The sequence below is a fragment of the Penicillium daleae genome (assembly GCF_028827525.1).
Source record: "Penicillium daleae strain IBT 16125 chromosome Unknown utg000002l_segment0_segment0, whole genome shotgun sequence".
Lineage (NCBI taxonomy): Eukaryota > Fungi > Ascomycota > Eurotiomycetes > Eurotiales > Aspergillaceae > Penicillium > Penicillium daleae.
In genome coordinates, this window is record NW_026623150.1 from 6,345,171 (window position 1) to 6,359,301 (window position 14,131).

At 52.5% G+C, this 14,131-nt stretch overlaps 7 protein-coding genes across 7 annotated transcripts; 2 read left to right on the plus strand and 5 right to left on the minus strand.

Moving 5' to 3' along the window:
- Nucleotides 1-790: 790 nt before the first annotated feature.
- Nucleotides 791-2,595, minus strand: N7458_003170 (translocon subunit SEC61; the record flags this gene model as incomplete). The annotated part of the gene is made up of 5 exons (XM_056906553.1): nucleotides 2,508-2,595; nucleotides 2,314-2,414; nucleotides 2,074-2,241; nucleotides 930-2,005; nucleotides 791-872 (listed from the first exon to the last, which is right to left on the minus strand). The coding sequence occupies exons 1-5, from the start codon at nucleotides 2,515-2,517 to the stop codon at nucleotides 791-793; spliced, it is 1,437 nt and encodes a 478-aa protein (XP_056770660.1). The 5' UTR covers nucleotides 2,518-2,595.
- A 602-nt stretch (nucleotides 2,596-3,197) lies between these two features.
- Nucleotides 3,198-4,226, minus strand: N7458_003171 (uncharacterized protein; the record flags this gene model as incomplete). Its single annotated transcript, XM_056906554.1, has 1 exon — nucleotides 3,198-4,226. One exon carries the CDS (start codon nucleotides 4,224-4,226, stop codon nucleotides 3,198-3,200), a length of 1,029 nt encoding a protein of 342 aa, XP_056770661.1.
- Nucleotides 4,227-5,614: 1,388 nt separating this feature from the next.
- On the plus strand, nucleotides 5,615-6,843 carry N7458_003172 (putative cyclin; the record flags this gene model as incomplete). The annotated part of the gene is made up of 3 exons (XM_056906555.1): nucleotides 5,615-5,872; nucleotides 5,929-6,565; nucleotides 6,719-6,843. 3 exons carry the CDS (start codon nucleotides 5,615-5,617, stop codon nucleotides 6,841-6,843), a joined length of 1,020 nt encoding a protein of 339 aa, XP_056770662.1.
- Nucleotides 6,844-7,036: 193 nt separating this feature from the next.
- N7458_003173 (ATG3/ATG10 family protein) lies at nucleotides 7,037-8,227 on the plus strand (the record flags this gene model as incomplete). The annotated part of the gene is made up of 2 exons (XM_056906556.1): nucleotides 7,037-7,587; nucleotides 7,678-8,227. The coding sequence occupies 2 exons, from the start codon at nucleotides 7,037-7,039 to the stop codon at nucleotides 8,225-8,227; spliced, it is 1,101 nt and encodes a 366-aa protein (XP_056770663.1).
- Nucleotides 8,228-9,037: 810 nt separating this feature from the next.
- Nucleotides 9,038-9,845, minus strand: N7458_003174 (Aminoglycoside phosphotransferase; the record flags this gene model as incomplete). Its single annotated transcript, XM_056906557.1, has 3 exons — nucleotides 9,038-9,442; nucleotides 9,521-9,775; nucleotides 9,828-9,845. The coding sequence occupies 3 exons, from the start codon at nucleotides 9,843-9,845 to the stop codon at nucleotides 9,038-9,040; spliced, it is 678 nt and encodes a 225-aa protein (XP_056770664.1).
- Nucleotides 9,846-10,588: 743 nt separating this feature from the next.
- Nucleotides 10,589-11,345, minus strand: N7458_003175 (putative cell wall protein; the record flags this gene model as incomplete). Its single annotated transcript, XM_056906558.1, has 2 exons — nucleotides 10,589-11,173; nucleotides 11,259-11,345. The coding sequence occupies 2 exons, from the start codon at nucleotides 11,343-11,345 to the stop codon at nucleotides 10,589-10,591; spliced, it is 672 nt and encodes a 223-aa protein (XP_056770665.1).
- A 1,166-nt stretch (nucleotides 11,346-12,511) lies between these two features.
- N7458_003176 (uncharacterized protein) lies at nucleotides 12,512-13,796 on the minus strand (the record flags this gene model as incomplete). Its single annotated transcript, XM_056906559.1, has 2 exons — nucleotides 12,512-13,363; nucleotides 13,401-13,796. 2 exons carry the CDS (start codon nucleotides 13,794-13,796, stop codon nucleotides 12,512-12,514), a joined length of 1,248 nt encoding a protein of 415 aa, XP_056770666.1.
- Nucleotides 13,797-14,131: the final 335 nt, after the last annotated feature.

Below are 14,131 nucleotides of genomic sequence, written 5' to 3' on the forward strand. Positions count from 1 at the left end.
CGCTGAGTTACCCGAGGATACCAGGCTGGAAGGATAACGGGTATGAGACGGTATTACAATACACGGCTTGGAGTTCGATCCAGGGATTGGATGACTGACTGCGTGGAAGGAACAACTTGAAGTGGTTAATTAACTATAAGGTTCGCTGCGTCATTCCAAGATTTAGATCGACGATCTTGTATAGGTTGGTGAGATCTTGGGTACAATCTGTAGATGACTCACGTGCCTCATCATATCGGGAAGGCTACCGGAGTGGTTCTTTGGAGAAAGTTTTACTATGCTTCATACCAGGCCCTGGTTACTTGACCGAGCAAAAGCTAATTATATGCACTATCATCACCATCAGGATTAATCAGACAAATATATTGATACGGATTTTTGACATGAAATATGGTTACAGACCCTCTGGAAAGGGTGCTTCCGACTATGGCAGGTGCCCGTCATCGACAAGACTGGCCAGCCCACCTCCACCACCTGCATGCACCATGCGACGAGACTATACCGAGATCCACCCCAGCCTCGTACATGCAATGCCGCGAGAGATGGACATCCAATAGTATCCCCCAGCGTACTGTCTGCAGTCTCGCCAAGGTGAAGTACCGGCCGAGAGAGTGGCCTGGCCTAGTCTTGTCACATCGAGCCGCCCACCAATTCATTCTCCCCAAGGATAGTATAAAAAAGTGCGGGCAAAGTAAAGAGACGAAAAAAAGCAAACAGAATTGCAAAAGACCACAGAAATGTAATCTCTCGTCAAACTGCTCGTGAAAGAAGAAACGGGCAGTTTCTGCATTTAGCTGCCGGGAACGAGGCCCTTCAGGCCAGCACCGATGTCACCCTCACGGGCGGCAATTTCGAAGTAGCCGTAGATGATGCTAAAAATTGGGTTAGTTTCTTATTGGCAGTGGTATAGCATGGGGATGAAAACTCACGTCACGGCAAGCAGGATACCGGTACCGCTGCCGAGGGCACCGAGAAGGTCAGAGGCAACGGAAAGAGCACCGATGCAAGCACCACCGAAGGCGGCGGCAGTGGGGATGACACGCTTGAGCTCCTTGTACATGCTCTGCTCACGGTGGCCAGACATCACGAGACCCTGGTCCTTGAGCTGCTTGGCAACGTCGCGGGGGGCAGAGCCAGAGACCTCAATCCAGGTCTTGGAGAAGAGGGCGCAGGCGACCAGCATGAAAGCAATGTACACAGCAGTGTGGATGGGGTCGAGGAGAGCCTCCTTGAAGTTCAGAGGGGGAGACATGTAGTAGGCAATACCCGAGGCGGCGTACAGCTGGGCGGATCCCTCGCGGGGCTCCCAGACTCCGAGGAGACGGACCAGCAGGTTGTCAGAGAAGCGAGAGTACAGCATCTGAGAGATCAGGAAGACGTTGGAGCTCAGAGCGGACTGGAGCATGATGGGCATGTTGGAGGTGTAGAACAGGCGGACGGGGTAAGAGCCGCGCATGCCACGCTGGCGGGCGGACTTGACGGGGATCTCAACGCGGAAGCCCTGCAGGTAGATGACGGCAGCGAAGACCAGGAGAGTGGCCAGCAGGTTCATCACGTTGGGCAGGTTCTGGCGGTAGAAGGCCTCGTACAGGGCGCGCTGCTTGTCAGGCCAGGTCAGGAGCAAGTGGAACAGGGCGATGATGGCACCCTCGAACTCGGGGCCACGGCCAGTGTTGATGGTCGTGGGGGAGAACGCCTTCCAGACAATGGACTCGCAGATGTTGGTGGCAATGAACAGGGAGATACCGCTGCCAAGACCGTAGCCCTTCTGGAGGAGCTCATCCAGCAGAATGACGACGAGACCAGCGACAACCAGCTGAACAATCAGGAGAACACAGATACCAGCACCCAGGTCGCTGGGCTGGCCGTAGAGACCGGTCAGGACGTAGACACAGGCCTGGCCGAAGGAAAGGATGATGGCGAACAGCTTCTGGGCGGTCTGGTAGAGCTCGCGGTCGGTCTTAAGGTCCAGGTTGACGTCGATGAGGTGGGTACCGGCAAGGAGCTAGGAAACGGGCGGATGTCAGCTCGCATGTCGTCGGTCACGGATTTTGAGTAGATTCGCATGCATACCTGGAAGACCATGCCGGAGGAGATGATGGGAGTGATACCCAACTCCATCAGGGTACCACGGTTACTGGCAAGCATCATGCGTAGCCAGTACAGGGGGTCGGAGGTGTCAGAGGACACGATACCGTACAGGGGCATCTGGCTCATGACCAGGAAGATTAGGAGAGTCAACTATAAGGGGGATTGGGTTAGATTTCTGGCCAATTCCTCGAGTCCACACGATCATTTCGAGGAGCAACGTACACCCGTCCACATCAGCTTCTGGTTGAAAGGCACCTTGGTCTCAGGCGCCGCCACCTCCGGGAGGAGGGGCGTGAAGGGCTTGATCAGGTCAAGGAAGCGTACTGGAATGGATTATTAGTTTTGTTGATCCATTGGGATCGATGAGAGGTTGATTGCGACGATCGCGTGCTGGAAGGGCTGAGGGGGAAACTCACGGCCGCTCATGGTGACTGTCTTCCTCCCAATCCGTCGGAAAAGAAATAGAGGAAGCTGGAAATGTAAACCAGCCGAAGGAGCGAAAAGATTACGAAGATATGAGGAAGGAAAAAGGAAAGGAAAGGGGGGGAGAAGAGGAAGAGGTGGTCGGATGGGGGATGGGGGGAGAGGAGGAAGAGGAGGGAAGAGTCTCGCTGGCCACTTTTCGCTTCGCGCTAATTTAAGGCCACTTGGTCTTCGCCGCAAAACACGCCTAAACCAGCGACCCCGTTGACTCAACAAGCACGCGCACAAGAGAAAAATTCAAGACTTGGACAGCCTGTCCTACTGATATCTCATTTGCAATTAATTTGCCATTTTATCATGAATCTTAAGATGCTACTGAGTGTTCAAGGGGCGTGTACCCCGGTGTAGAGGGCCCCGAGCTTATCCCCACACTAAAAAGGGTCTACGGAGCTTCAAATAACCGCCGCGAGTGATGAGAAAAACTAAGATTCCTTCGACATTTCCAGATTTACCTTGCCGATCTCTTTTCATAGCATGGTCAATATGCTCATAATCAAGTAAAGAAAGGCAATTCTATTGCTACAAACACCGAGTCCTGATTCTTAATCCCAAAATGACCAACCATGATCGTCAGGAGCTTTCTCAAAAAGCTATCCATCATAACGCAGTCACTAGTGACATACTCAAGGACCGACAAGACCTAAGCAGTCATCAATAACCAATTCCAATTCTCCTAGGCGCGTCTTGAGGCCTCTGTTTTCGTCCTTGAGCACTCCCATGACGCTCCAAGCTTCTGAGGCTGGAATGCCATGGCAAATGTTACAGTTATTCGCATTTCCAACGATCGAGCTGCCCAGGCGGGTCGAGGCAATTCCCTTAATGACCCGCTCGTATGTAGATGAGCGCGCCTGCGTGGAGTTGGTGGTGGCGGCAACGAGATTCTTCTGGATGTTTGGGAGGGAGGAAGGTGCCGACAAGGCAACATGTGAGAGATTTGGCGATGGAGCGGTCAGAGTAGACGTCGGTGACTCGACACTCTCCTTATGTGAGAAGACACTATCAGTAACGCTCTCGTCACCAGACTCAAAGCCCGAATCGCTTGTAAAGGTACCGTGGCTGGTACGCTTGCCCCCACGGTGAGGAGTCTGAAGCACAAGCGATGGGATCTCATCATCAGGGGGAATTGCACGCATAGTGCGGCTGCGGCTGCGAGACTCCTCACGCTGGCGCATGCGCCGCTCCTGTTCCAACTCTTCAGCCATGGCCTTCATGGCTTTCTCTTGGTCCAGGACTTTGGCGGCCATGCCGTCCAGCTGCATCTTTAGATGATCCACCCGTGCCCGAGTTTCCTCGAGTTCTTCTTGTTTCTCATTCCGATCGGCTAGAGCCTGGTGCATAGCAAAGGTTCTTTGCTTATAAGCTTCTTGCATGCGTTGCAAAACGGTGGCGGCCTGATCACGAAGGCTATCCAGAGCTTCATCGCTGCTCAAGTCAGAGTCGATAGGTGACAGAGCCGCTGAAATGTCTAGGTTCAAGAACTCGTCGTCCGCAGGTTCTGGCGGATCAAACTTCTGCTCGGCGGGTCGCCGCAGACCAAAGAATGAGAACCGCCCAGTCCCTGGAGCCGAGTTCTTGCGCATATGGGACGGGGATGCTGCCCCGGGACTGGACACATCCATGCCAACCACGTTGGGATGACTGTCAGGACGCATGTTGATTCCCGATTCGCCCGAGTCGGACTTTCCCTGGAACCAATCTGACAAGATCCTGGCTCTGGCTTCGAACTTCTTTTTGGGAATGTATCCGTCCAGGCTAGAGCAGCTCGGTTTCTTGGGGTATAATTGCTTGGGGTCGGATCGTAGACGTCGTTTTCAAAGATAGGAGGTCGTGAAATGTACTCAGTATTCGATCGACGATGGGAAGGAAGACTGTGAAACTGGCTCTCGGGCGCGGTCCTAGGGATCTTCGGATTTAGGGGCGACGAGGCAACGGTCTCGTGAGGTCTTGGTGACGCATCGGAATGTAGGGAGTTCGAGGAGAGGGAGAGATCGGAGGACATGACGGCGACGGAGACTGGACAGCAGGAGCCAGTCTGGATTTGAATGCCACGTCGAATCGAGGAGCGGAGGGATGTAGTGGCGCTGCAGTTGTGTGACCTGGAGAGGAGGTCGAGAGCCCAAAGGTGGAGGGATGCAGACTAATGAAGTGTCCACGAGGGGGCGATCAACTAGGATGAGGAGACGAAACGGCCCCTGAGATCGGGAGATGATCAGGAACAGAGGGGAGGATGGTAAATTCAATAGCGTGTGTTTCACTGCATGAGATTGGATTCGAGTAAAAAGTTTGGTCCCTTTCTTTGAAACGTGATCTTCCGAGTAAATAAACGAGAGGCTGGGGGAGTATCAAAATAGCGGTGGCTGAACCCCGGCAACTGCTCCGCTGCGCCAATCCAACCCGAAGATCCACTATGGAATGTTCTGCCTATGTTACCATGGGGAATGATGAATAAAGTAAAGATGGAAAGAGAGCACTCCGTAGTGCCCGTTGGTGTCGCCTGATATCTGCCAAGCGTAGTAGAACCGCTGGGGATCCAGTCAATTTCAGTAACGTGTGGCGTGCTATCGTCAGGTAAGTATTTCTAATATGATCCCAAACTCTCTGCTAAACTAACACCAGATCGAAATCAATTTGGGGGCTCGACTCAGCTGTAAAATAAGGATATCAAACAATCTATTCCAATGCCGTGAAGCGATTTACAGAGTCATCTTTTTTACCGTTTTGGCATTCGAGTTGAGGGTCTCACGACAACACGTGATCTTCAAGAGTATACAAGAATAAGCTTTATTTTTGGAGAGTTATACTGGATCCTTCCAGGTTGTTCAGCATCTGTGAATAGACCATTCATTACTAGCTCTCTTGGTGCAAAAAAAAGGTCCAGCCCATACTCGAATGCGTGCTTGAGATCATCGCCGAGCTTGATACTCGATTCGGAATGGAACAACGGCGGGGCCGCTTTTCCTCACGTCTCTCGACCTGAAGCTTCCAGCTCAATTCATTAGAGCATCCACCACCTCCACGGTCCTGACTGAGCCTGCCCACCATGGCTCAAACAAATGCCGGCTTGAAACACCTCTGTAATGCACTTGCGACCCCCGATCAGCTTTCCAATTCGTCCTCGTCCATCGACGGACTGCCCTCTGACCTCGAAACCTCCATTCGCTGTGCCGGTGCGCAACTCACTCAAGCAGCTGGTGTGTTGCTCCACCTATCGCAAGATATTATCGCCCAGGCGATTGTAATCTTTACACGATTTTGGCTAGGCGCGGATGGGGGTAGCTTGCGAATCTACTCTGTCAAGGTATGCTTCCATCCAACATGTGTTGTGATATTCTCCGCTCAGTAAGATCTCATTAGGATGTCTCTGCTGCTTCTCTCTACCTGACTGCGAAGCTATCGTTCCAGCCAACTTCACCTCGCTCCATCCTCAATGTCTATCATCTCCTCCTCTCCCGCGATGCCTCCCCATTATGGTTCGTGAACCCTCACGGAGCCCCGAAACAGCAACCTGCGGCAGATACCTACGTCCTCTCCGAGGGAGGATACCAGGCTGGCCGATTGGTCCTCTTGCGCATCGAATCTGTTATCCTTCGCACCCTTGGCTTTGATACGCACGTTGCCCTCCCTCACACTATCGCTCTCACGTACCTCCAAACACTAGGCGTGAGTAAACCCGCGGTGTCGCGCCGGGTTCTCGAGCATCTCAACTCCACGCTACTCTCGCCTCAACTACTCTACGTAACACACCAGCCAAACGCGCTCGCCGTGGCGGCTATCTATCTTGCTACAAGGGAAGAAGGAGTCAAGCTGGTAGATGGAGAATGGTGGGAAGTGTTTGATGTCGACCGTGAGGAGCTTGGGTTTTTAGTGGTGGGAATGAGAAGCACCGAGGGCTTTATGCGGAAAGAGACCGAGACGTGGAAGAATAAGGCGATTCCTATGGTGATAGATGAGGTGGATGCGGAGCTTGAGCGACGGCGGATGATGGACGAAGGTGAATGAGCGGGTCTTGAGGGATCAATCTCTTATAGACTGGACACCAGAAAATACCTTTACCGTCGCGCCTGGCTGAATCTGCTGGGCATAATGGGCTGTTCATATGCCCTGTGGAAGCTCGGAGATATGATAACTGTCATACACCACCCAGACAGCGGATACGGCATGGAGCACCTGACCACCGATCGATTCATCCCAGAGCAGCTGGTCCATGAGGCTCAGCCAGGCGCAGAAGACTCAAATCAGGTGAAGCGAAACGAAGGCAAGAACGAGTAGAAAGTTTGGCGCGACCGCAGGTGAAATGGGAAATGGGAAATGGGAAATGCGAAGAGCTCACGCGGGGCCGATCATGTGCTCCACCGCTTATCAAGGTCCCCCCGCCCTCGTCATCTCGAGCCCGCTGCTACCTAGTACCTACCCTTCTTTCTCTCCTTTCATAGCGCATAGATATCCCAACTTACACACCAAAATGAACATTTTACACTCAACGCTATCGACCTGGCGGGACCGTCTGGCTCCGGTCTCTCGCACTTCAACTTTCCGCGCAACCGGCCAAATCACCCCGGAGGAGTTCGTCCTCGCTGGCGACTATCTCGTCTACAAGTTTCCCACATGGTCCTGGGCCGATGCATCAAGCCCCGCCAAGCGGGTGTCTTATCTACCACCTGGGAAGCAGTTCCTCGTTACTCGCGGCGTGCCGTGTCATCGGCGGTTGAATGATAACTTTGCCGGGGATGCGGGACATGAGGATGAGATCGTGAGGGATATGCTAGCTGGGGATGGTGGCGAGGGCGCATCGGGCGGGGATGGAGATGATGGGTGGCTCCGGACTGGAGGGGGCCGGGAGACTGTTGCAGATCGTGAGATGCAAGAGGCCAAGATTCGCGATGTACGGACGGTAGATGAATCTGGCAACCTTGGAGAACAAGAGGAGGAGGAGGAGATCCCGGATATGGAAGATGACGATGACGACGAGGAGGCGATTATTCGTGAGCCTGCTGGACAGTCTGGGACGACACAGTAAGTCACTATTCGATAGCCAGCTTTGGCTCTTGATCCCAGCTGGTCGAACGTGGTGTATACTCGATGCTAATGTTCTGCCTTTACCAGGCCCCTCCGCACTTATACCCTCTATATCACATACTCAAACTTCTACCGCACACCACGGCTTTACCTCTCAGGCTATCTGTCCCCGTCCGAGCCCCTCCCTCCACACCTAATGATGGAGGACATCGTCGGCGACTACAAGGACAAGACCGTGACACTGGAGGACTTCCCGTGGTTCGACGGCAGCGTCAAGATGGCCACCGTCCATCCCTGCCGCCACGCCTCCGTCATGAAGACCATGCTCGACCGCGCCGATACCGCTCTCAAGCGCCGCCTGGAAAAGCTGAAGCAGACCCAGTCGCCCGAGCAGGCAAATCGCACCCTGCAGACTGGTGGAAGCAGCGGTCTCGAGGGGCTGGTCGATGATACCAAGGGCTTGTCACTGAGTGAACATGCCCAGCAGCAGCAGTCTGGAGGCGATGAGTGGGAAGTCCTACAAGCTGACGAGGAGGAGCAGGTTGCTATCCGTGTGGATCAGTACCTCGTTGTATTCCTCAAGTTCATCGCCAGTGTTACGCCTGGTATTGAACACGACCACACGATGGGAGTCTAAGTGGAGGAGTGTTTGGTGCTGATATAGCCCCTTTTCGTCGTCATCCCCCAGCCTCGGGGTACAATCTAGCAGGGGCTGCTTTTCGCAGATTGGACGAGCCAGCTAGTTCTTGCCTGTTGATGCCTGGGGCTTGTGAGTCGATCAAGCACCATCGGGAGATACGTGATATGCATGACATGACATGACTTGGCGTTCAATATTTGTTGCTAACCGCACAAATTTACATTTCTGTTTTGTGGTTTAAAGCTTTGCTACGTATCAGATAATTAGTATTGCGCATTTACGCTCTAGAAAAATACTTTGTTCAAACCTTTTGGGATGACTTTGTTATTCGGCAGTAGCTTATCGAGTTTCCTGTCCCTGGGTTCGAGGGTGATGCTTCACATCTTTAGGACCGTACGATATAGTGCGCTATATACCATGGTCACTCACGTCGTGAGTGGCACATGGAAAAATTGAATAGGCGCCTGTCATCGACGGATGGAATACACACTTTCTTGGAGTCTGTGAGGGGCACTGCTTTCTCTGTCCCTTCGGATCGAAGCAAAGCCTATAGAGCATCGGGTGCGAAGAGCATGAGTAAGTAGAAGCGAGCGAATAGCTCGAATCTAGTATGGAAATTGGATCGAATGTTATCGTTGTCCAAGTCAATATCTATCAACCAGCTATCTCCTCGTGACGAATGCAGTCCGCTTCCATCTCAGCCTCCCTCCTGCCACTGCCGCGGTGGTCAACCCATATCCAATAGAATCAAGTTGCATTTCTTCCTCGGGGTACCGTGGAATAAGGCATAACACCGCCTCGTTGAAATCAGTGAAAGACGAGTATTGACAACGCTGCACTTTCAAAGACAGGAGGATATGCACCCGAATAAGCCCAGTCAATCAACCACACCTGCTCATGCTGATCTAAGATCAGGTTTCGAGGACTAATGCCGTGGTGTATAAGGACAAACTTGATAAAACAGAATGGTGGAACGTCTTCTGGGGCTTTATGGGCGCTCTTGCAGATTTCCAGCTTGTGATTAAACCAAGCTTCCATTTCAGCAGTGTCCATAAAAGGCCCAGCACTGTAATCTGTGAAGAACAGACCCCGACATGGTCCTCCACCAATGGGGCCGGGCTTTGAAAGCTCAATGGACTGCATCTCTTGGATCATTTCAGCAACTTGCGCCGCGATTTTTCCCTGGGAGTCGCGGGATAGGTTGTTCCAGCACTCATCCACCGGTTAGCCTGGGATGAAATCCATGACAATATTCCCAGATGTACCAAAATATTGTGTGTCATCTATTACCTGGAATGCGTGATAGACTCGTGGCGCTCGAATGGTGGCTCTGGAAGCAATAAGACGAAGCATTTCCGCTTCACTGGTAATGACACTCCCGCCACCGTTCATGACCAAAGTCTTTGAAAGCCGCACGACCGTCGTTCCACCTAGTTGATGGAGAATCGGAGCAGTTGTGAGAAGGGTTGCCAGAGCCTCATCTGTGGCTGAATTAAGATCCTTTCCATCCAGTGGAAATGGTCCATCAGGCTCGCGACTTTGTGGCTTGGCGTGGGATGTCAGTAGATGGTATTCAGCAGATTACGAGTATACATACATCGACTATTGGGCGCATGAACGGTTCATTTTAGTAATATAGATGACGATGAATGTCGAGTTATTGCAAACATAGAGACTCCTTCAAGGGCTGGACAGGGTTATGAAAGAAATCCGAAGAGAAGTCTTCCCGGTCCGGGATTTGATCTATTTGCATTATTCATGGCTTGCTACCTACAAATGCTTATGACCGAGAGAGATTAGTAGAAGAGTAAGCTTAGGGGCTTAAGGATCCTTAGTAGCTAGTAGATAGGGCCTCGAGAGAGGGAGTAAGATAAGATTTTAGTGCCAACGTACGAGAGGATACGATACTCGAGGGATAAAGAGAATTTACGTTGTAAGGAGTAAGGAAAAGGCCGCTTCTAAGACAAATGCATGTTCTAAAATCATAAATGCAATGTATTCAAAATTCAAAATCACAAAAAGTAAACCCGGATTTGCAATGTGCCTAGCACGCCCGGACTCCCAGCCATAACAACCAACCAACAACTCAATCCAACCGTATAGTACCAAATATGACTCTCGTATATCAGTCAAGATACAAGTATCTGGGTCTGCCAATCTTGCATGGCGACCATTCAGTAAATAAGCAAAAGTGAACACGAAAGGAAAGACATGTGACAAGTGACGGGATAGCCCAGTGGGACCAAAGATATATCAGAGACCAGGGGAAAAATGACACCAAAGAGCAGATACAGTGCGACTGCCGAAGACATGATTCGATCACATCACTGCATCATCATCATAGACGGGGTTCGTGGCTTAGTAGAACAATCCCAGAATGACGGGAAGAGCTACAGCCAGGAAGGCAGAGCCGGGTGCCAGTGCGGAGCCAGCGTTGAAGACCGGCATAGAGGGCACGGCCGTGGGAGCAGGGTGCTGGATCAGAGGGGTCGAGCGGATCGGGGCAGGAGGCGTGTATACAGGGACAGGAGTCACAGTGGGGATGGAGATGGGAGTGATATAGGTGGGAGGGAGGATGACCGGGACGTAGGTGGAGGTGCTGGTAGGAGGGAGCACCAGAACCTCCGTGGTGGAAGGCATCACGATCACCTCAGTAATGATCTCAGGGCAGGGAATAGCGTGATGAGCATCGTGGGTACCAGCACCGAACTTAACAGCAGGACCGCCGGGGAAGCCCACGACATAGCCAGCGCCGGCATCGTGCTCGCTGCTCACGCCAGGGCCACAAGGGCCGTGGGTCTCGCTGTGAGTGCCAGCGCCGAACTTGACAGCAGGGCCGTCGGGGAGGCCGACGTCGAAACCGGCACCGGCATCGTGCTCACTGTCACCAGTGGTAGGAGGAGCGTCGTGGGTTTGGCCACCGCCGAGATGAGGGAGATCACCCTGTTGTGCAGGAGTTAGTGTTGTTGATCTTTGATATGATATTCGTGATGCTCCAGGAACGATATCCATGTGGTTCGGAACTTACCAGCTGGGGAGCAGCCAGCACGGAGGCGGGGCCAATGGCGAGGGCAAAGCACAGAGCGGCCGAGAAGGTGAAAGACTTGGGAGACATTTTTGATATTTTTAAATATGAAGCCTGACGGAATGAGTCTGGAGGGAAGATATTAAAAAAGAGTGTTTGGATAAAGAGTGGAAGCGAATGCTGAAGCGAATGTCAAGAGAAAGAATGACTGTCCGAGACTCTGATGTCGAATGGATGAAGAAGAGAAGGTTTGGGACCGCAAGCCATGGACTTTATGTAGTTTGGGAGAGACAATGTCTTCGAGTCCTTCGAAGGATAGTTCGGAGGAGATGCGGAGGGGGAGAGCCAAGGGCCAGCCCAGGAACCAGGATGCTGCAAGGTTACAGACTAGCCCTTTGGTGGCTTTTTACCTTCGGGACCCCCACAAGGACGCCGATCGGCAAGGTACCAGGGGTAAATGAACTATCTGCTTCAAAATCGCGAACTGGATGGGAGGTATCATGTCTTGTTGGTCTTTTTACCAAAGCCATGATGGCCGTGATTCGTGCGCATGGACGGCGTTATCGATTCTGGGACTAGAGCATGCAAGCCCTAACGTGACCAAGGTGAAGCTTATGCACGCGCCCAAAGAAGGCCGAGCATCCGAGCTGTTGATAGTCTCCTCCGTGGTAAGATTGTCCGGATCCTCGCTGTTTGTGAGTATCATGAGAAGTCGGACGACACGTGGGGATTGGGAGGAGATGAAGGTTACAAAGACAATGCAAGGGGCGGATAAAAAGCAGGAGCGGAACAACCCCAATCCCCATCGCAGGAGACTCCTGCACGGCAAATTGCGAGTGCAAGCAATAGGGCTACTTGGCAAGAGTGGACACATCACACGCAAGGAATTTTCAATATCCAAGACCGCAGGAAGTATCATATGAACCTTGCCAAGAGCTTGGGCCCTCGAGGCAAGATCAATGCACCAAGAAAGGCATCACCCTGGAGACACGGATAAGAAACGTGGAACAAAGTAGAGAACAATCATATATTGCAGGATATTCAATGTATCTTCGTCAAGTCATCAAGCATCGCGGTTGTTAGAAACATTGAAAATGAGTAATCGCAACGGTGTACATCACCAAAAATAAAGTAAATGAAGATGACATGAACCGGAAATGAGGACGTTAGAATGAAAAGATAATATTTGCCAGGCATGCCCAATGCAGGTAGATCACAAAAAGTCAATGGTAAATGATGGTCCAAATCGGTTCTTCTTAGATTTTCCCAAGATTAGACATTCCAAATGCTGTGCCAAAATTGGTAGATTTCTTAAATTTGATTTCCGGCTCCGGTTCGCCTTGATTAGGCGCTTCTGCATCATCCTCTTCGACATCATCAGATACCGTCGAGGTATACAAGATGCGCTTGGCCTGGTCCAGGAGTCGCGAATCAAGTTCGTTCAGGAAGCTGCTGTCGTGTTCTTCATCATTAGTCAGACCAAGGGGCCCCTGGAGGGCAGGATCGTCAGGTACATCGGGGAAATAGGACTCTGCATGTTCGGAGGGTTGGTGGACATGGGTGGTCATAGGCGCCAAAGGGGCCTCCTCCTCCTGGTCCTCGCACGGGGGTATCTCAACGGGCGAAGCGTCCTGGGTGGTCCGCTGGCTGCCATCCGCCTCGATGATCGCCATTGGGGTGTGGCCTGCATCCCTGACGAGGTTCTCATTGGGTCGGCCGAGTTCTGACAGCTTCAACCTGAGACTGTGTCGATGTTCCATCCCCGGCCTTGCGGGCTCTGAAGGGGCAGAGGCTGGAGCTGGGGAGGAGGTCTCTAGGGGCGACGGTGAGGGTGGGGTGATCACTCGAGCAACGACCCCGGGTGGCAATGCAGTAGACTTGAGCGTGATCCCATCCAGTCTGCTGTCAAGCTTTTCGATGGGCACGGGGATGCTGACGGTCACGCCAGAGGCGTCTACTGCCCGTGCCCGTGGCGAAAGTGCTGCATCGAGGGACGGAGGGTTACTGCCGCCCCCTTCGCTGATCGGGGATAGGTGAGCATTGTCTAGGATCTCCTCATCACGGAATACCCTCGTCGGTCGACTTCCTGGACTTGACCCTTCCCACACCTGCGCCGAGGAGAGATGATCATGGGAGTCCAGGTACTGCGGGGTCCCAAACGCAGGTTTGGAGGGGGTGGGCAATGGATTGGCTCCGTTTCGTCTTCAGCAATGACTCTAGTTCTGAAATCTTTGTCCGCAAAAGCGTCCGTTCTTTCGCCCATAGTTGTCGTTCCTGGGCGAACAGTGCCCGCTCGGTTTCAAGATGCGCCCGCTGGTTCTCCAGGAGTTCTCGTGACTGATCGATATATGATGTGTCCAAGCCGAGTACTAGGTCTTCGGGAACCTGAGGTATCCGCGCTGGTCGGTATTTAGAGCTCATAGAAGGGGTGCTTGTAGAAACCGATTGCGCACGACGAACAGGGGTTGCCGTTGGCGAGAAGCGCACTTCCTTATAGACATAGCCATGGCCGTCCGGTAATTTGGACACAGCGGTCTTCATGGTGCAGGAGGACCAGGATCGTACTGTCCGCTCGTGTGATGCGGTGTAGAGCGAAATCTTTGGGCTTTCAAATATCAATGGATGGCGGGTCTGGGGATTCGGGGGAGGGGGGGTGGATCCAGGTCACCACGCAACGTCGCAAGCACCTCGTCTAGGGCAGCCAGGTACAATGTTGCTGTCCAATTGCCGAGGGAGTCGCCGGTGTATTCTGTGGGTAGATTCCAGCTCGTTGTTAGCTGTCAATGGGACGAGCAGAGCTGCAGTGGAGACATACGGGGAGGCGGTCAGGAACGGTCAGTACAATTGGGAATGAAGGTTCTCAGAGCAAAAAGCCT